We start from the raw sequence: 20,445 nt of genomic DNA, 5'->3' as shown, positions 1-20,445 counted from the left end.
CACAAAGTTAAAGCCATTTGCTAAAGGCACATGAATTCAGGTGCCAACAGTCTATCTAGCGAGTTCACTAGCAGTGAGGAAGAAACACCACTCCTTTGTGATTTAAGGGTCAAAACCTCTGGAGAGTGTTTTAAACAAAAAGAACAGCTGTGTTTAAAAGATCCCGGTTAACTGAGTTTTCTGTTTCTAGTTCTAAGACATTGCACAACATTGTCTTGCTTTAAGATGGTTCAAAGGGGTCACTGGCAGAAATTTAGCTATAGCAAACCATATTTAGCCTGGGTTGCCAAATATCCCCAGGAATTTGATTTGCTAACCTGCTCTTAACTCCATGTGGGTGTAAGACTGCCAGTGGTTTAGGGCTACCTTAGTTCAAGTGCTGTGCAAAACCTGCATTCTCTTTGTTAATGGGACTTCTGAAGTGATGGCAAACTGCTGGGTCAGCAACAATGATTAAAGGCCAAACGTTTCTTTTATCTTTCAGAATCTCCATCAAGAACTTGAGGCAAAATTTTACGAAGACACTTTTGACTGGGACCAAGTACGAAATAATGATGCAGCGGGACTGCTGAAAATGTTTATAAGAGAACTCCCAAGCCCACTCTTCACAGTAGAATATCTGCCTGCTTTCATCACACTAGTGGAAAGTATGTGGAAATGGAGTTAGTGTGGACTGATCTAGATAAAATGGAAGAGTAGACATTACATTTTTTTCCCTTTCTGAAGTACTGATTTTTTTCTCTCTCTGAAGTAGAGAGAAAAACATGCCCAGTGCAAGAAAAACAGGCCCAGTGCACTGCCTAAACATTTGAATTTTCTGCAAGATTTTGTTTTCAAATAGAAAAAAGTATCTGCGTTTAGCTAGTAGTATAAGCGTATTGTATGAATAACACAACTGTTTAATGTAAAATTTGAAAACTATGAGTAAACAATGGCTGAGAAATGACTTTCATATATAGACTCTGATTCACACCAGTTATAAGTTTCACAAATGAAAATTTTTGCAAGGTGAACTCAAAATCAGCCCTTTAGCCAATATTGTCTTGGATTGATTTTATTTCTCTTAAGGTTTATGTTGAGGTCAGAATACTGGTACAGAGATAAGTGTGATCACAGAAAGCTTCAGGCAGTCAGGTGTGTTTTCAGTGTACATACACTCTTTCATTCTCAGTACATTTTGTTCATTTCTCTTCCAGGAAGAATGCAGTTGTACCTTGCCATACCTATGACTTCACTGTAAAGTCACTTGAGCTAGTACAGAGTGAAACTCTCAGGATGATGAATTAATTAGGCAACTTGGTACAGAAAACTGAGGAACTTTACCTAAGATTGCAGCCAAGTTTTCAGTGTCTGCATTAGGTAGTTTACAGGACAGAAGGAGGTGTCCCTTTCCTGTAACCTTCACATACCTGAGTGTACTCCTTGAGAGTCCCAGACTGCATGCAGTTACAATGGCTTAGCCATTTGGAGAAGACTGAACAGGAGGTGTCTGTGCGGAATGGAACTATTTTATTCCCTACAACAAATACACAAATATCTAAGAGAAACTAGCTAGTGCTGAAAAATATTGGCTTGTTACTATGTAGACAGAATTTTATAGAGCCTTGTATCTCCATATGACAAACATCCAAGGGGATGAGGAAAACTCCACTCATTAAATTGATTTTATATTTGGAAAATATAAAATCAACACCTAAACAACACCTAAACATGCTAGTCTCAACCAGGCACTAGCTGTTATTTCTAGAACTGCTGACACACAAGGTTTTTGAACAAACCAATTGCAATTGGGATTTCAAAAATATTAATTATTCATATCCTTAGAAATCTCCAAGATCAAGTTACAGCTACAAGCTTTGCATCTGTTGATCATGCTGCTGCCTGAAGCCAACAGAGATACAGCCAAGGTAAGTTCTTTGTTTGGTATCACCTGCCATCTGTGGTGCTTTTGACTTTTAAATGAGACAGATTTTTTTTTTCAGAAGATTCACCAGGAGAGAATTCATCCATGTTTTTTATTATCTCCTTGAAAAGATGTTCCAATTCCCTGGCTGTGATTTCTTTTACAAGCAATTAAGAAACAGTTGCTGGAGGTACCTAACTGCTGGGTCTCAGGCATCGTTTATTCTGGGGCACCCATTTCAAATAAGCGTGTTTCTCACATAGTTCACATAGTTTGGAGAAAAAAAGTCCAGTTTCTGGGTTTTCTGTATAAAAGAAATTCTCCAGGATGAATTTAAATGAGAAGCTGCCCTCAAGGAACTTGCCTAGTGCACTCCCAGGATGGAAGGGCTTCTGGAGCACTGGACCAGACTGGAAATAGTCCAAAGTAAAAATGTGTATCTGTAGCACAGATGTCAGGATCTCGTCCTCAGTTGGCTGGCCTTACAAACCCATGCCCACCCTGCTGTACTACTTCCTGATACAGACACAGTGGCTTCAAGCATCTTGGGTGTTTGGGAGCTCCCAAATCTGACTGCAGCTATGTCCTGACCCTAGGAGACATTGGTTGCATCTTTGGACTTGTTTCTACATAAAGGAAACCTAAGGGAACAAGCTGCCTGGGAGCCCCAAGACATTTCATCAGGTCCTCTGTTTACCAGGACCATGCAGGTCCCCCACCTTTGAAAGTCTCCCACTAGTCAGTTTACATATAACTTTACAAGTTCAGGTGCCTTCTTTACCTGTAGTTTTAAATACAGTAATGATGGACAAGAACAACCCTCTTTAAAGCATCTGGAGGTCTTCTAGTAGTGCTCTGTAAAGAATTTTTTTCTGCTACTGAAGTTCATTTTGGTATAGAGCTGCATATGGAAAACATATGCTAGAGGAGTAGTCTTAATTATTACTAGGCTATTTTTTACAAAAATAGAAGTGATGGCAAAACTCACTATGCATCTCTACTTGCTATCTATAATGAGATTTTAGAAATTTTTCCAACACGGTTTCTATTTTGTAATTCTTGGGTTTGTAAAAATGTTTTAATTGCAATGTGAGGGTACAAAGGTGGTGGTTTGAATGGTATGTTTTTTGTGGTTTAACACAGGAGACAGCTAAACACCTGTTGTGGTTTAACCCCAGCCATCAACCAAGCATCATATAGCTGCTCTTTCACGCCCCCACCAGTGGGATCAGGGAGAGAATCGGAAGGGTAAAAGCTAGAAAACTCATGGGTTGAAATAAAGACAGTTTCATAGGAAAAGCAAAAGCCACACACACAAACAAAGCAAAACAATGAATTCACTGCTTCCGATGGGCAAGCAGGTGTTCAGCCATCTCCGTGAGAGCAGGGCCCCATCGCGCGCAACGGTTACTTGGAAAGACAAATGCCATCATTTCAAAAGTCCTGTCCCTCCTTCTTCTTCCCCCCCCAGCTTTATATACTAAACATGATGTCATATGGTATGGAACATCCCTTTGGTCAGTTGTAGTCACCTGTCCTGACTTTGTCTCCTCTCAACTTCTCATGCACCTGCAACCTCCTCACCAACATGACAGTTCAAAAAAGCAGGAAAGGCCGTCGCTCTGTGTAAGCACTGCTCAGCAATAACAAAAACATCTCTATATTATCAGCACTGTGTTCTGCACAAATCTAAAACATAGCCCCAATACTGGCCACTGCAAAGAAAATTAACTCTACCCCAGCCACAACCAGCACACCACCACACAGCTGTTCCTTCACTTCTCCCCCTGCCCAGTGGGATGGATTAGAAAATTTGAAAAAAAAAATTCATGGATTGAGATAAAAACAGTTTAATAGGGCAGAAAAGAAATGGAAAATAATAACGATAAAATAATTAGAATATACAAAACAAGTGATGTACAATGCAGTTGTTCACCACTGATCACCACTGTTTGTAACTGATGCCCAGCCAGCCCCTGAACAGCAGTCCCAGATCAGTATTCCCACATTTATATACTGAACATGACGCCATATGGTATGGAATATCCCTTTGGTCAGTGGAAATCAGCTCTCCTGGCTGTGTCCCCTACCAAGTTCTTGTGCATCCCCAGGCTCCTCACTGGCCAGGCAGCCTGAGAAACTAAAGATTACACTGACTAAGTGTAAACACTACTTAGAAGCAACTAAAACGTCAGTGTGTTATCAACATTATTCTTATCCTAAATCCAAAACACAGCGCTGTACCAGATACTAGGAAGAAAATTAACTCTATCCCAGCTGAAACCATAACAGTATTGCAAAAGGAATCATTGGTAGACCTCAACTCTAACCACAGCTGCAATTCATCCTGTTCAGTCACTCAAAGAAAATTCTGAACAAACTACCCAAAAAGGAAATGAGTTTCCTTCGACTCTGCCATGCATGTGCAGAAGTAACATCAGTGAATAACAACAGAGCTCTTCTTGTTTTCATCATCCCAAAATAAAAGTTTGGGGGTTGCTGGCAGAAATTTTTCAAATCACATTTGGGACTGGTGCACATTTGAAGAAAGACCGATCACCCTGGTGATGGTTATATAAAAAGCATTGGTTACATACATCAAAACGGACACTTGGAAATCTATGAAGAAAGTAACTGTTCCCTTGCAATATCCGTACTTCTTTCCTCCACTATAGTATTCAGTACCTTAGTGTAGACACTGTACTCAACTTGCAAATTTGGGATTATGCTCTAAGTGATAGATAATTTATTAATGTGTATTTTGATAGCATTAACTGTTCCTCTGTGATTGACACAGGTGGTTCTACCAAACAGAGTAATCCAAATTAAAATGCAAAAAACCCCTAAATTTCACCTTTAAGTGCAATTATAGCAGTTTTTGAGCCTGACATGTTGTGCAATTAAAAGTGTTGCATTTCAGAAGCAAATTATTTCATGAGACTCAACAAGTGTTGGTTTTTTCCAGGCCTTTCTTCAGTTCCTGAAGAAGGTGGTTGCTAATGAAGGGAAAAACAAGATGAATTTGTGGAATGTTTCTATGATTGTTGCACCAAACCTCTTCATCTACAAAGGGAAACGTGCAAACCAACAAGAAATGCAAGCAGCTGCCACCACAGCACACATCGTGCGGCTGTTAATTCGGTACCAGGACATCCTGTGGACAGTGAGTAATGTTGGTTCCCTCCTTAGGGCTCCAGTACAGGCCAGTATTTTGCTATATGCAGGAGCTCTGCAGAAATCAGGGTAAACTGACCTTCCAAGGAGAAACAGTTGGCTGTTCTTGGGAAACTGGCTGAAGTCTTCTACATCCAAAATGAGATAGGGTGACGGATATCTGTGGATTGGGTTACCTCACTTACCTGAGTCATCTATTTTAGCACGAATTGACCTGTCCCACACCATTGTTTGTACAGAATAATGCATAAGAGTGATTTAATCTAGATGTCTAGGTGATATGTCTAAATTTGAGTGAGATTAAATGTCTGTTTAGAGTCTAGCCCATAGCAATATGAGACCAAAAGTGTGTACTACTTGTTGGGCTGCCGAAGGTTAGCATGAAGATTTTGGCAGTCTCAGTTTGTTTTCTCAAAAAGGAGGGTATGATGAGGATTGCAAAGACTACCTCCTAATGAAGTTCCTGCAACTTCAAACATCACTAAGAGTTTCATATGGCATGAAGATCTACAGTGTCACCGAAGGAATAACTGTAGGCTGCTAGAGAGAGCTACAATTTGCATGTATCTTCTAGGAATAAATAGAATTTCTGCTGCCTAAAATTTGGTGCATTTCTAAAGACCCAACAGCAATGCTGGGGGGGAAATGACTATTCTTAGATCTGGTTTCCTCCCTTTAGGTCCCATCTTTCCTGATTTCCCAAGTGAGAAAAATGAATGAGGCAGCGATGAACAACAGCAAGAGACAGCTGATGTTTGACAAAGGAGTGAGAAAACTTCTGAGGAGAAAGACCATGGAACGGGAGAGACCTGAAAGACCAGAGGTGTGATAAAAAGATAGTTTTCAAAGGCAGCTTTAATGAGCCTCCCTCCTTTATCTCAGGAAAACTACTGGGGGCAGGGAGGAAATTTTGCCATATAAAATTAGCTGATTAGGGAGCTATCTTGAAAGATGTGCTTCTCAGTCCAACATCCTGATAAGACAAAGCTTTGGGAATTGATGAGAAGAGGTGAGGAAGGCAGAATGATTTCCGGCAGCCCAAGCTGTAAGCTGTTTACAAACACATGCTGTTTTTTAACCTGTTTCATAAGAAAATGGTTATATGGGGACTGTCCTTGACAGTAATGATCTGTAGATATTCAACAAATGCATGGATCTGTAGCTGAGTAGTAGAATAGTCTGTATTAGGATTAACTGAATTTATGTATGCCCTGCTTCAGGCCACTTGATAGCCTCCTTGCAAGGTTTAGTTTTAGAGCTTTGCATTAACTTCCTAGGTGGAAAGCAAATCCAGTTTACCTGCCATAGACACCTAAATTGGGTCTAAATGTTAAGCGCCCAATGAAGTAGTTTGTGTTGTTATTCCCTGTATAGTCAGAGGAGAGAGGTCAGTACTTCTGAGGATTTCCAGGGTTCCAGGTGAAGTTCCAGCTTAGGAAAATCTGATAGAAAAATCTTTCTTTGAAGATCGTAAAGCCACCAACTTTTCTCCACTGCCTAGATACAGAGATTAGGAAGTTACTTGAGGTATGCTGCTTTGATAGACAACTAAAATAAACTTACTTACATATTAGGTTCAACATATAATTTGGGCAATAAAGAATCTTGTGTCTACGTGCACAACATATACAGTCCCTATAGCAGCTTAAATATAGTATTTCCATGTAGTAACTACTATTAATAACCTGGAGAGAAAGTCTTTAGGGTCCTCCATGGATGTTTAAATAAATGAAAATTGGTGAACTGTAAGAGAAGTAATTAAAGAAATGGTCAAGGACTCTATAGTTGCTGAAGAACAGTCTTGAAGAAAAAAGAAAAGACACATAAGGAAGGAGTGAAATTAAGAGATTATAAGAAATAGAGAATGAGCCACCTAGTGCAGACAACAGAGAAAATGCAGAAGGGAATGTACAGGAAAAAAGTAGAAAAATAAATGTAATGTATAAATTGTGAATCCATGCTAATTCAGCTTTTTGGAGAATTTATTTGCCAGCACTGACCAATATATACTGTGGGTAGGAGACACACTGGTACTGCAAATGGAGACAGAGGTGTTTGTTTAAATTGGTGACGTAGACTACTGTGATGCAAAGTTGTATTCAGCCTGGAACAAACACAGAAAGGCTCTCTCTCTGAGGAGAGTCAATTACTGCGGTCATTGCACTTTCAGGAAGACAAGTCCATTGATCGTAGTAATTGGCTTTACATCTAATGAAAACGAGGGTAGCTGTGGCAGGTAGCTGAAATATGAAGGGTAAATTGGAGGCAAACTCTGTTTGGATAACTGAGTTGAATTTTGAGAGCACTTAACACAATCCCCAGGTCTCAGATGTTCTAAATTACACAGAGACAGAGACTGGAGAGACTATTGTGTTCTGCTCAGCATGGTATTAACTGGATTAGAACTGGAATGCAAACCTTGCTAATTGATTTATCCACCATTAATCATGGAAGAGCGCATAAGCATCATAGATGATTGTTTGAACCCTATACAAGGTCAAATTTCAAATTAACAGAAGCCATATGGTACTTTGATATTTTACTGTACACACATTTCAATCAAGTTGAAGCTATAGGAAGCGGAAACAGAGAACTGGATTTTTATGCCTCAGGAGAATTTCATCTTTAAAAGGAAGAACAGATATTTCTAATAATTTTTATATGTTTTTACGTAAGCTGTTGGCTCACTGAACAATGTTAACAGAAATAACTTACAATTCAAAGGCTTTACTCTGTATGCATTTATGTGATACTTACCAAGGAGTTTGGGCCTTTGTGTTGCATCTCGCTATACTACGTCTACAAATTTGCATTTGTGTGACTGTAAATATGTCTTTTGAATAATCAAGTGAGTGCAGGACACTGATTTTTGCAAGCAACCTGAAAAGAGTTGCAGAACTGCTTCTGAATGGAGCTAGAGCAATATTTGCCTTAGACTTACTCTATTGAATATCGATTTTAGGGAGCTGTCACTTTTCCCCCATACCTGCAGTCTGACATACCCGAGGGGGTGATAAGAGTTTATGCTCCACTGCATTCAAAAGTCTCTATGGCAATTCAGCTCAACAGCCAAACAAAAGCCAAAGACATCCTGGCTCGATTCCACTGTGAAAACAGGTGGGTAAAGCAGAACATTTTGTTTTTCCTGAATGACAATGTCAGAACTATAAACAGATTGTTCCCTTTTCAAAGATTCATTGTGTTACAAGAACTCTTTTTCTAATTTAAAATTGCTAATTTATGGTTATGTTGGTCAAAGAAATTTTAACCTCTGATTTTATTCTTTTTATTTTATTTAATAATTGGTTCCTATACAGAATCAATCTGCCCTCTGTTACATCACTACTAAAAATGTACATTAAACATATATTTTATAGACTTGCTGCATAGAGAACCCAAAAGAATTGTCTTACACCTGTCCATAAATCTTTAATGCTTTTATTTCTGAAAGGTAATAATTATTAACAGTTATGGGAAATGGTAAATTGTATCTGGAAGTCTTTTCTGTAGTCTTCCCATGTTACCACATAATTTTGCTCTTTGAATAAATATAATATAAAATAAATAATATAGAAGGTTTAGTTAACTGTGATGCAGTAATCTACCTCTGTAGCAGATTCAGTATTCTGCAGTGGTCCATTTGGTAGAAGGTCCTGCTTTTGATAAGGCAGTTCACAGGGGAAAAAATATCACACTTCTGCTTACCATAGATGGTGGGTGATAAGGCAGTGGTTATAACAGAAATACACACTGAAAGTTTGTTTTTCCATCCTAGCCGTGGATCATCACAGAATATGAGAGGCCAGATCCAAAGTTTACATGAAATTGGAGGAAATATAGGTAGGTCTCATTTTTGAAGATTTAATTCTGAATGTCCTTAACCTCCTAAAACACCTCAGGGCAGCACTGTTTTGACACAGTTGGGTCACTCCTACCCTCCAGTGCATTTGGAGGAAAGGAGCCTGACCCAAAAGCTGTTAAAACAAATGCCATGATTTACTACAACTCCAGCATGACTAGAGAGGCACCCCACAGGAGCACCCCTTACAGTCTTGCCAAATTTATCTGACCTTTTGCTTACCTCTGTCATAACTCATCATTTTTTCGTGGTTAAGAGATCCTTAGTCTTCCTCTTGCAAGCACATTCCACCTTGTTGTCAAGCCTTTTCCCAAGACCTATTTCTTCCTCAGTGTACTGAAGTGTTAACCTCCCTCTAATAAAAAATACAGAATTGAGAATTCACCTCCCTGTACCTATGGGTGTTCTATACTTATAGTAATCCATGTGCTTTATTTAGATAGCAAATTCTTTGCAGTAGGGCTTTTGTCTTCTTCTATGTTTCATGCAGTCCCACTTCTTGTAATAACAACAGTGGCTTGCCCCACAAGTTTCTGGCCTGAAGGTCAAAATTGATATTGCACAATCCTGGCTCTCTTCTTTCTCTATTCCTACCAAAATTCTGGATGTTCTGTTGTCAACTATCTGATTAGATTATTCCTTATTTCTTCTTGATTCACCCCAGAAGAATTTTTGTAAAGTTATTACCAAATATCACAGACTTACTTCAGCAGCAAACAAGAAGCAGTCTTTATTACTGACGACACACAAAGCTAAATTGGATTAGTGACTTTTTTTTGCCTGGCTTAACAGGATGACCAACTGATGCTAAAAAAGAAGAAGATCCTAAAATCCTTATGAAACAATCCCAAATATTCCCACCACGCTCTTTCAAAAAATCAGGATGTTTAATTTGCATCTTCATTTAAAATTATTTTATAGTCTAGATACTTCAGGATACCTTAGTCAGCTGATTAGGCATTAATTCATTTATATTGCTTTCACTTGAATAAAATCATTAAGACCCCAGTGACCTTATAAGTAACTGTACAAAAATTTTACCATAATCCTTTGTCTCACAGCAATGTAACCTCACCAGTTAAATGACTTCATCACCCCACATAAATGTAATATAGTTCAACAAATCAATTTAACTCTAGAATTTATTGCCTTATTACTCAATTAAGAGGCACCAAATGCCTCATTCTGGCAAAGGCAGCAGGGACTTCCCAATCACCACCTAATGAAACCCTGAAACAGCCTTAGGAGGATTTTTTTTATTTATTTTTTTATTTTAACCAGCCAAATGGCAACTGCCTAAAACCTTGATATAATCCCTGTATTTCTTTGCAAGATCCCATCTAGACGGGAACACATTGTTTACAGAGCTACCTTTTCAGCATTTAAAAATAGTGTAGCAACAAAGTCAGAGAGTCGTAATTCCAGCCTAGTAAATTCAAAAAAATAAAAAGCCTCATAACGTTAGCACTTACAGTAAGAGTGTTTTTAATGCTTCTTAAAAAAACATATTTGTTCACCATTTAACTAAATGTCCATAACTCAATGTAATGCAGGTCATCTTGCCTGGAAGTGAAAGTGCATTCATGATTCCCACAGAATAAAATCACTGGCAAATTTATCACAGGCCCTCTGTGTGTCCTGGCAAGATGTTAGCTGGACACACCAAACTAGGCTTGCTATGTGCAAGTCAGAGAAACAGTCGAAGACATTTAACGAAGCTCTGTCCCAATGTGCTCAAAACATCCTATAATTCATGGGTTTTAATTTCTGTTTCAGGTCAGCACTGCTTGGATCCAGATGCATACATGTTAGATGTCTACCGTGCAAATCCTCAGGCAGAATGGGTGATAAAACCAAAAGCGAGCTGAAGCAGAAGGCTGCAGTGTACTGGACAAAAGCCAAATGGACAAGAGTGATGCCTGCCATTTTAAGAAGCTCTTGCAGAGAAAAAACGGTAGCTACAGGACATCATTCCTTCCTACTGTACTGTCCAACTGATGGTCAGCACATACTACTTTTGGTATTCCAGATTCTGACCATCAGGAAAATATCACATCAGTTATACTTTCATATGGATTACACTTGTGCCAGTTGGCCCAGGAATTGAGGAGGACAGACCAAGGTACGGTGTGCAGAAAACAACCTGTCACATACAAGTTGTTCGTTTCCTGACCTGGTGTTAGAACACAGATTTTTGAAAATAATCCAGTGGCATCAGAGGATGAATGAAACACTACCTACCGCAGTGTAGCACAGAAGCACCACAGAGACGTTCAAGAAGAGAAGGTACCTGTCAGATGTGGAAGACAGGAGCTCAACATGCAGCAGTGCCAAGACACAGCCGTGTGACAAAACCAAACCTTTCTGCTGAAAGTAAACCTGTACAGTGTGCATTACTGCAATAATTGTCTCTCAGTCACTCTTCATGAGTACCTGATACTGGGGGTGGGAGGCAGGAGAAAGAACTACTGTATAGACAGCTATACTGCCTAATGTGTACCACTGTATTACATATCACTACCAGTCTTCCAGAATCGTCCGTCTGGATCATGTAGCTGTGTGCAATTGTAATGCCACAAACCATTCTCTCCTTCCTTCCTCTGTCACACACACAAATTTCAGGAGATAAATGCTAGGTAAGAAGGGGCATATGACCCTGGCTCTGCCTTTTACTTGATACTCTCAGAATTAAGTCTTGTGTAATGCCATACTATAAGATATGTGTTAATGGTGCCACTTACAGTCACCACTTGTTTCTGTCAAATATTATAGTTTCTTATTTGTAACCTAATTATTTTTATTTTGTTTATTTTAGCTTTAATATGTATGCAATTTTTATACTATTCAGCTGGATTGACAAGAGAGATCTTTGTTCAGGTCTTGTATAATACAACATGGAGAAGAAAAAGAGTTTCCAATGAGCAGTGAGATTTAATAATTTACACATTAGGTCTTCAAAACAATAGCCAAACTAGGCCCAGTCATGCTAGGGGTTTTACAAATACACAGAAAATTGCAGCTCCTTTTACGAATGACATGCAGTCTAAGAAAACACAGGCTGACAAGAGAACAACGTGCTGCAACTGCCTTGGAAATGTAAGACAGTGTGTCTAGTTTGTAGCTAGTCACAAGGGCAAGCACTGTTCTTCCCTAGTCATCTCCTTTGGGGCTATACTTTACTGAACTAAAGCATGTTTGTTGAGCTGGGAAATCACAAATCTCTGGGAAGGAGCAAGTCTTTTTTTCATCTTTGTCGTATGCAAAAAATGGGAATTAATACCTTCAACTGCACTGCAGTATCTCCATCATTAAGATGATGATATTGCACAATGAATCCACCCACAGCCTGAGCAGTGGGTTTTGTTCCTGACCTGGATGCACAGATAAGGCAGAAGCTGTTTATCATGTAGCAGTGTAAAAGTGTTCTGAACCAAGTCCTCCAGGTGAACATAAAGGATGCTGTCCTGCAGAGGAAGTCTGCAACTTGTGATGCTCTGCTGAAGCTGTGCAGTGAGGACCTGAACCAGAAGCAGGGCTTCTAGAATGTGCTAAGTTAATCACGTTGTTCAGTAGTTAACTTTCTTTGTTAGTGATCAGTGAAAGAAATCAACATTGAATTAATAACTTTACCAGCAACAATAATGTCTACAGAGGGCAGATCCTGTCTTCTTTCTTACTTTCTCGATAAAAAATGATAACATTTTAGCAACATAATCCTTTCATTTTCTTTAAAACAGTGACATTTTAAACTTTCCTGATGTTTTGTTTGGTTTTTTGTTTCTGTTTTTGTTTTTTTCCCTTTCTTTTTCTTCTTAACACTAATGGAGACATAGCTGCAGCCAGGAAAAGACCAGGACAGTTGTATTATAAAATACACTCCTTATTTTGACAACTATTTCTTATAAGTATACAAGAGATAGTAGATCTGTGGTTTGTTTATAGGACTAAGCATAAATGTTTTGTCATGTGTTTTGCTCCCGATACCCTTTAGTTCACCCTGTGGCAATGGACAACTCTTCCTACTTATGCTGCCCTTTTCTTTCAGCTGTAAAGCAGGAAGAGTACTTTCCATATAAAGGCAACATGATAATTAGTTGAGTTAAATTCTACTCTCAGATGCAGTCAAACAATTCCCTGACCAAATGAGGAGTTACAAACATCCATCTGGAAAGGATAAACTTAGCAAAGGTGTTTTATGTGGAAAGTGCTTTGAATACTAAGAGCATCATAGAAATGCTAAGCATCACCGTATTTATAGCCAATTAAAAGAGGTTCTATGACTATACAGAAAGCCTAAACATTAACAAAAGCATTTGAAATGTCATAGCAAATGAGCTAACTTTCTACAGTACTTTCAGACAAATACACTGACCTCCTCCATCTTGCCCACTAACTTCATACTGTGTTCTCAATGGCCATGCAAGGGAAATTACAGAGAAGCCCTGTGTTCATGCTGTAATTTGCTCAGCATGTTCTGAACCTCATCAGTGTTATTTCTGAAATAGATCTCCATGTATTCCATACAGAATACAGTGGGTTTTTGAAAGACTTGATATCACTTCACAACTTAAAAAGTCAAATATGATGTAATAAAATCCATCCTGTGAGCATTTGTTTTATGCTAAAACTGCCTATAACTTTATAAGACACGCATATTACCAGATGAACTAGATTCTACGTACAGTGCCCAGACTACTATAGCGTGGCCAAATACCTCCCGTCTCTGAAACAGAATGTCAAAATTCTTTTGTGATACAAGTGGACCTAATGACCCATGTGTACTGTGCTTAATACTGTTCTACATTAAGTTGTTTTGTATTGTTGTGGTACACTAACTTGATTTCATATGCTGCAGACAAATGGAACAATCTCAATGACATTTTGAAATATGAGGTCTCAAGTTTAGGCCTTATATTTCAAGATGCTGGTGGAGGCATGAGAAATTTTGTTCCTCCTCACAGCAGCTGAAGTCAAAACCAAGTTACAATCGGATTATCACCTAACAAAAAGCAACATATGTGGAAAGCTATTAATAAGAAAGTGGTAGCAAGCAGGGAGAAATTTATTCAAATTCCAAAGATGCTTTGAGCATTTATTTATGTACTCCATGGTTCTACAAAGACAAGCATTTTGCATATCAACACAGAGAGAGAGTATTGTAAAAAGTAGGCTTTGGAAACAGACTGGAATACACTAACCTGTTTATGCAGCTAATGTCATTCGAATGTGTGAGTGTGTGCAAATGTGTCTGTGTCCATGTGTAATATTAACTACCTCACTCTGCATTTTCCAGGAAAAATATTTTGGCTTAGAGGTTTACTATTCAAGAACTTTCTGTTCTCAGTTTCACCTCTCCACTAGTCTTATCATTGACAAAATGTCTTTTTCTGTGGGGCAAGATTTGAAATGAAAAAAAAAAATATACTAAAATACATATTTCAGGAAATTTTATCCAAACTGTGTTGCCTAAATTACTTCTTGTAATGTGAACCTTATGATCTTGGGTTTAAATAGACAACAGATACACACTGTGTTTCATTTTTATTTTTCAATGGCTTTCTATTAATGTGTGTCTTCTCTGGAAAATAATACGATGCCACTAATCAAAGCAAAGTGTTTGTGTGTGTTTCCCTTACAAGCCTCATTATGTTCTGTGTTTTGTTGAAGTACACCAACATGTAAGTGTATTTGTACAGCAGAGTGTGTCCACTGTATTGTACCTATGTCAAAAATAAAAGCATACCAACAAAGAAAGCTCTTCGAATCTAAACATGTGGTTTTTTTAGATAGAAGCAGAGGACAGAAATGACAAAAAGCAGTGGTGAATCTGTCTTAAAAGCAACTGTGTTGTTACAGCACCTGTACAGCTAGCTATACAAAGGACTGTGTTCTGCCACCCTTGCTTAAGTAGAGGAGTTCTTCGCTCCAGGAGCTCTTCTCTTGGACTGCCTTGATGCAGGGTACAAAAGGACACTACTTGGAATCCTGCCTCATTGAAATCAATGGCAAAACACTTTGGGGTTTCCTTTCAGACAGTATTTTTTTAACTAGTATGAAATACATAGAGCAAAACTAACTCCAGAAAAATTGTAAAAGTGCATAGTAAAAGTCAAACAAAATTGTAAGGAGCAAGCAAAAATACTGCTGGTCCAAAGAGGAAAAAAAGGAGATGGAAGTGACTTGCAAAGAACTATGTTTATTATAGATGTATATTAAAGTATGAGACAAGTTTGCCAGTGCTCAGTGATCTGTCCAGTTGATGAATGAATGTCTTTACTTGAGTCACATGTTCCTCAAACCTGGATCAAAAGGAACTACTGGAAGACTCATTTTAGAGAGGCAAGCACAGTAAGAAAAGGCAAAGGCAGAGCTGCTTACTGGCCTGTGAATTAGGAATTGCAGAGCACCAAAAGTGCCTCCCTGTGTCCTGTAGGAAATACAGTTTTCCAAAGAAAGATGCATTAGTTCTAGTTGCAAAAATGCCTGGTATTTCCCAAGTCAGACCCATATTGTTTCTTCACCAACACAACACTTCATGCTTGTCTCTGTGCTATGGAGTTGCTCCTTGTCCTGAAGCTGATTACATGAAAGTATAAAGAGCTACATAAATCCTCCTAGATTTATCTATAATATATCTATAATGTATCTATAATGAGGGTCAGAAGCACTGGATTTTAAAGGCAGAAGGAAAAGAAACTGGAGCTACCATATAAAGTATAATGTAGAAAATTCTACTGATTAGACTCTGAATTTGAGACCTTCAAAATTACGCCTTTAATCAGTCTCCTGCTCCCTCTGCTGGACTTTATGCACTTAACACTTCTTGCATCAGAATCATAGAATGGCCTGGGTTGGAAGGGACCTTAAAAATCATCTAGTTCCAGCCTCCCTGCTGTGGGCACATTTGTCACTTCTTAGCCTGTCGGTTCTTTTTCTTCTGACTGAAATGTATGGACAACTGAACTACATGAAATAATGCACAGTTTATTGTAGTTTTATTTGGTGGTCCAAAATAATTACCTTTTTATAAAACAAACAACACACAATAAAATGAAATACTGTCAAGTAATCAAAAGAAAACATACTGTAAACACTGATTAATAAAAATTCCCAAGAGAAAAATATGCAATTAATGCCATTACATTGTGGTAGAGGTATCTGTTGTTTAAAACCTTTTAGTTAAAATGTAGACATAGAGCTGATTAAAAAAAAAAAAAAATGACCTGAGTTGGAAAACAACCAGAAAAATCAAAGAGATGCAGGCTCTCACCAATTCTTTTCATTACAAAATGAGAATGCAAAATAACAGATCAACAAAAAAAAACCTCTCTCCAGACGGGCTTTGCTACAGTTCAGTGCTCAACCCCAGGGCAGGAATGAGGAAAGACTCCACGGAGGTCAAAAGCTCTGCTAAAGTCAAACAATTCTGCATGTTGGCTCTTGGTCAAAACAAGGTTCCTCAAACAGCCACGGAATGAGCTCTTGCTCGTGAGGCAGTTTTGCTTCACGTCAGCTGAAAAAAAACCATGAAATACATAGAATCTATTTCCAGTGAACAGAAACAATACAAAGATCCAGGTTATTAAACTGCTTCTCCTCCCTCTAAAATGAGAGATAAAACCAACACCTGAAGAGCACCAAGTTCTATTCACGTTTCGACGATCTAGGACATGCCAACATGAACAGTCTCTGCTGCCTTCAAGCATAAGCCATGCACTGGGGTAACTTGTGCAGAGTTTGCAGAAATACTGTGTCCCAGGGGACAATGGGAAATGAGAGGGGAAATCAGAGGAGAAAGCCATTCTATACAGGTGTTTTTTAAGTTAAAATCAAAACTGGCAGAATATGAAGCAACAGCTGAACTGTACACCATCTCAGACTCCACTGGCAAAGTGCGGTGGGGGTGGAGGGAACACGTGTTAAGAGTCACTCTCGTGAGAGTGAGAGCAAGAGGGACAGAAGGGAAGGGAAATATTATTGTACCTACCAGGATAGCCTCCAACGTAAATGGGATTGTTCGTATCTGCAGATGTGGACTGGATGTAGGGATTATCAGTTTGAACCAAATTCCCATCAATTATCAGTGAAATGTGATGTTTGCTTTTGTTTGCTTGAAGCTTGTGCCATTTCCCATCACACAAATTATTTGTGCCTCTTGGTTCATATGAAGCTGTTATTCTGCCAGCTCCATTGTTGACATGGAATAAAACCTGCATCAACAGCCAGATGCCAATAAAGATATAAAGTAAGAATATATAAACTAATTTGCCTAGATAAAAGCACAATCATGCCAGTATAGGGACTTCCATTTTAAATGTTTGGCAGTATGCAAAGTAAATGTTTATTCTGATGGACAGAGTGTAACCTTTTTGAAGTGTCTTTAAAATCTAAAAGACGTAGATCTATCTATGCAATGGTCTATTGGGTTAGCTTGGTATACTTCACTAGGGCTTTCATTGTTTCTTACAAATACAAATCAAGACATTTTTCACAGAACCTGAGACTTCAGACCTGAAAGAAGATTCACTGTATCTAATTGAAGAGAAAGAAGAGTGAACTGAAAGCGCTTGTCATTGCCAATACACGTATCGATTTTTTTCATGTATTTATTTTTCAAAGCAGTAGACATTTCCCCAACTCTGTGGTGAGGATTAATATGCAAATATTAACTGAGAAAGTATGTCCCACAGAAACAGTGGTATTTAACACTGTCTCTAGCTAGGAAGCTTTGAATAAAAAATGAGCTATTTCTGAGAAAACAAAATACTTAAGAGCAATCAAGTATACATTTTTTATGCGAGACATGACTGGAGAACTGTGTATTGATTGTTAAAAGGTTTATGGAGTATATGGCCAGTAGAAGTAGAGAATGAGTTAATTGCTCATGAATATTGAAGAAGAGATTACAAAACAGTGTGCTTAGTACATGCAATAATGTTTCTCAAGGACAAGTGTAGTTTTATGGTAGAAAAAGTATTAAGCTACAAAAAAGATATATATTTGGTCTAAGATACAAGGTACATAGTACAGGAGGTCAGAGTGGCTGCACACTGATATAAATTACACTAATTAAAAATCAAAAAAGTTTCAGTGTCTTTGTTGTTGCTCATTACACATTTTATCATATGATGGCAATGAGAAACCTTGAGACTGAAAATGTCCCATACTCATTCTGTGGGAAGCTGCCTTCATCACATTTCACTGGTATGTATTTAGTGCATTCCAAGAGTTCTAGCCTCCCTGTTTCAAGCAGTCTTTGTGAAATGAGTGTGCCAGCACAGGGCAGCCTACCTTGCCGTGTACAATCTCCAGTCCAATGGCATCAACCTTAGCACTGCTGACCCCAAGAAGAACACCATGCACCGCTGTCGTACGGAACTCCAGTGTGATGTTCACATCAGACCGCACTTTGTAACCTTCTCTGACTGAAAAGAAGGTAGAAGCTTCTAGCAGAAGACTTGTAACCCACAGTACAAAGTAAAATACATAGATCGGCATTAAAAGGTCTAAAAAGCTTGTTAATTATTCTGCTGGAATATGACCTTGCAGAACCTCTGGAAAGTAAATTTTCCAAAGTCATAATTCATATTTTATACTGGAAAAAATAAATTCCCAAATAAGTGGAGCTTTTTATTAATTCAGATTTAATACATTCTGTCTCATTTGTAAGAAACAGTAAAGAGCACAAATGTAATCCTTCATGTTACTTCACAAGTCTTTTGTCTCCATACCCTTTTACAGACTTAACATCAGGAACATGGATATTCTTAGCTGAAGAAAGAGGTAGTTCATTTCTTTCCCAGTGCTAAAAGCATTAGCTCTTTCATTTGGGGAAGACAGTCCTTTGCAGAAATGACCACTTGCATGTAAAGGACTCAGTTAGAAATACACATGCAGGGCATGCACTTGCTGTGTGAGGAGTCAATTAACTGCACACAGTTCCAGCAAGACCTAAAAAGTGTACATTTTCATTAACATTAATTCAGTAAGGTACTATTTTCATTTAGTGATACTTACCAAGAGCAGCAAAGCCACTTCCATCAAAGAAAGTACCATCCTGCACTTTTACATAGCATTTATTCACAGCAAAGATGGAGACAGGACTCTCGTTGTCCAGTTGTTTGCTATTAATTGTCATGCTACCAATGCAGGCAGGAATACTGTGAGTCACCTAGGCATATAAGAGATAATGTTTATTATAAACAGCTGCAATGCTTTTAGTGATTCACCTGATACTACTGCAGATAAAAAAATTATCTGAATAAAACACAGCAAGATCTAAAATAGTTATATAATTAAATTTCTATTATTATATATAATTATGTAAGATTACAAACATACATAATGTCTTAGAGTCAAAATAAATAGCTTAGAAGCACAGTATACACTCTCTATAACATACAAAAAGGATTGTATTCACTTAACTGTGAGCAGGGATGCGCCTAGCAGTTAGACATTCCAAACATGCTTCAGCAAATTAATGAGCAAATCAAGATTTTGTAAGGCATTTTGCAAGTTCTATTTGTCAAGATTCATCTGAATTTCTCACTATTACTATTTTCAGCAATTGCAGATTCAAAGTATTAAAAATTTTGTTAACCCCATTATCCAATTAAAAAGCATTGGTGAAGATGGTGTGCCCAGAATTGAGAAGAACTGAGAATTGCCCAACCACTCCAGAGGGTGGTGAGGCACTGGAACAGGCTCCCCAGGAGTGGTCACAGCACTGAGCCTGCCAGAGTTCAAGAAGTGTTTGGACAATGCTCTCAGACACATGGTGTGATTCTTAGGGTGGACTTTGATGATCCTTGTGGGTCCCTTAGAACTCAGAATATTCTGTGATTCTATGAGAAACATTATCATTATCACCAGAATCCTCACCGATATAATGGGCTGCACAAGGAAGAGAGCAACAAAAACCTACTCTCTAAAAGCATGTGTACAAAGTATGTTTTAGTCTCAGGTAAACTCAGCCTTTTAAAGATATTTTAATGCAATAGGACTTTGGTACCATAATGACGGAGATTCTAGGTCATGTATATGTATATTATGAAACACAGAAGTTTATATTCTTTATCCATTTTTAACAGAGAGATCGATAGAAGCTATTACTAACACACAAGGATACAATCTCTAGCTAGAGTAGTTAAGCCATAGAAAGCTGGAAAGATTTACCTGGTAAAGGGTCATTACTTTCTTTGTTGCTTTTTTCCCTAAGTACTTTTTTGCCCATCAGAGACAGGATACTGAATTAGATGGGTTTGATGCAGTATGCTCATTCTAGTCTTGCAAAACGTCAGAGACACCCCACCATCCCAAACCTTCTTACATTCCCAAGATTCTTTGGCACGTAGTCTAAGGGGAGTCCTCCCACATAGAGCTTCCCTTCCACATCCAAAGTGCTACCATCTCCAAGAGCGCTGACAGCTACCAATTCCTGTCCATCCACAATGATGGTACCTTTTCTTTTAATGTATTCCGTCTTTACCTGGAAAAAACGAAAGCATGA

General features: G+C 38.4%; 2 protein-coding genes across 2 annotated transcripts in view; one reads left to right on the top strand and one right to left on the bottom strand.

Moving 5' to 3' along the window:
• ARHGAP28 (Rho GTPase activating protein 28) overlaps positions 1-14,421 on the top strand; it is a 76,280-nt gene extending 61,859 nt beyond the window's left edge. Inside the window, exons 9-15 of the mRNA XM_027748511.2 lie at positions 485-647; positions 1,825-1,907; positions 4,869-5,066; positions 5,757-5,900; positions 8,040-8,194; positions 8,853-8,917; positions 10,713-14,421. Coding sequence (XP_027604312.1) covers positions 485-647; positions 1,825-1,907; positions 4,869-5,066; positions 5,757-5,900; positions 8,040-8,194; positions 8,853-8,917; positions 10,713-10,804 — 900 coding nt within the window. The 3' untranslated portion in view covers positions 10,805-14,421. The remainder of the gene's footprint in view (positions 1-484; positions 648-1,824; positions 1,908-4,868; positions 5,067-5,756; positions 5,901-8,039; positions 8,195-8,852; positions 8,918-10,712) is intronic.
• Positions 14,422-15,445: 1,024 nt separating this feature from the next.
• The window catches only part of LAMA1 (laminin subunit alpha 1), a 102,354-nt gene continuing 97,354 nt past the window's right edge, over positions 15,446-20,445 (bottom strand). Inside the window, exons 59-63 of the mRNA XM_027748319.2 lie at positions 20,266-20,424; positions 18,954-19,107; positions 18,228-18,361; positions 16,924-17,146; positions 15,446-16,449 (exon numbers count right to left, since the gene is read on the bottom strand). Coding sequence (XP_027604120.2) covers positions 16,289-16,449; positions 16,924-17,146; positions 18,228-18,361; positions 18,954-19,107; positions 20,266-20,424 — 831 coding nt within the window. The 3' untranslated portion in view covers positions 15,446-16,288. The remainder of the gene's footprint in view (positions 16,450-16,923; positions 17,147-18,227; positions 18,362-18,953; positions 19,108-20,265; positions 20,425-20,445) is intronic.

The sequence above is a fragment of the Pipra filicauda genome, unplaced genomic scaffold, assembly GCF_003945595.2.
Source record: "Pipra filicauda isolate LSUMZ 115617 unplaced genomic scaffold, ASM394559v2 scaffold260_size1094732_pilon, whole genome shotgun sequence".
Taxonomy (NCBI): domain Eukaryota; kingdom Metazoa; phylum Chordata; class Aves; order Passeriformes; family Pipridae; genus Pipra; species Pipra filicauda.
The sequence above is the reverse complement of the archived record's forward strand: the minus strand, read 5'-3'. Positions and strand labels throughout refer to the sequence as shown.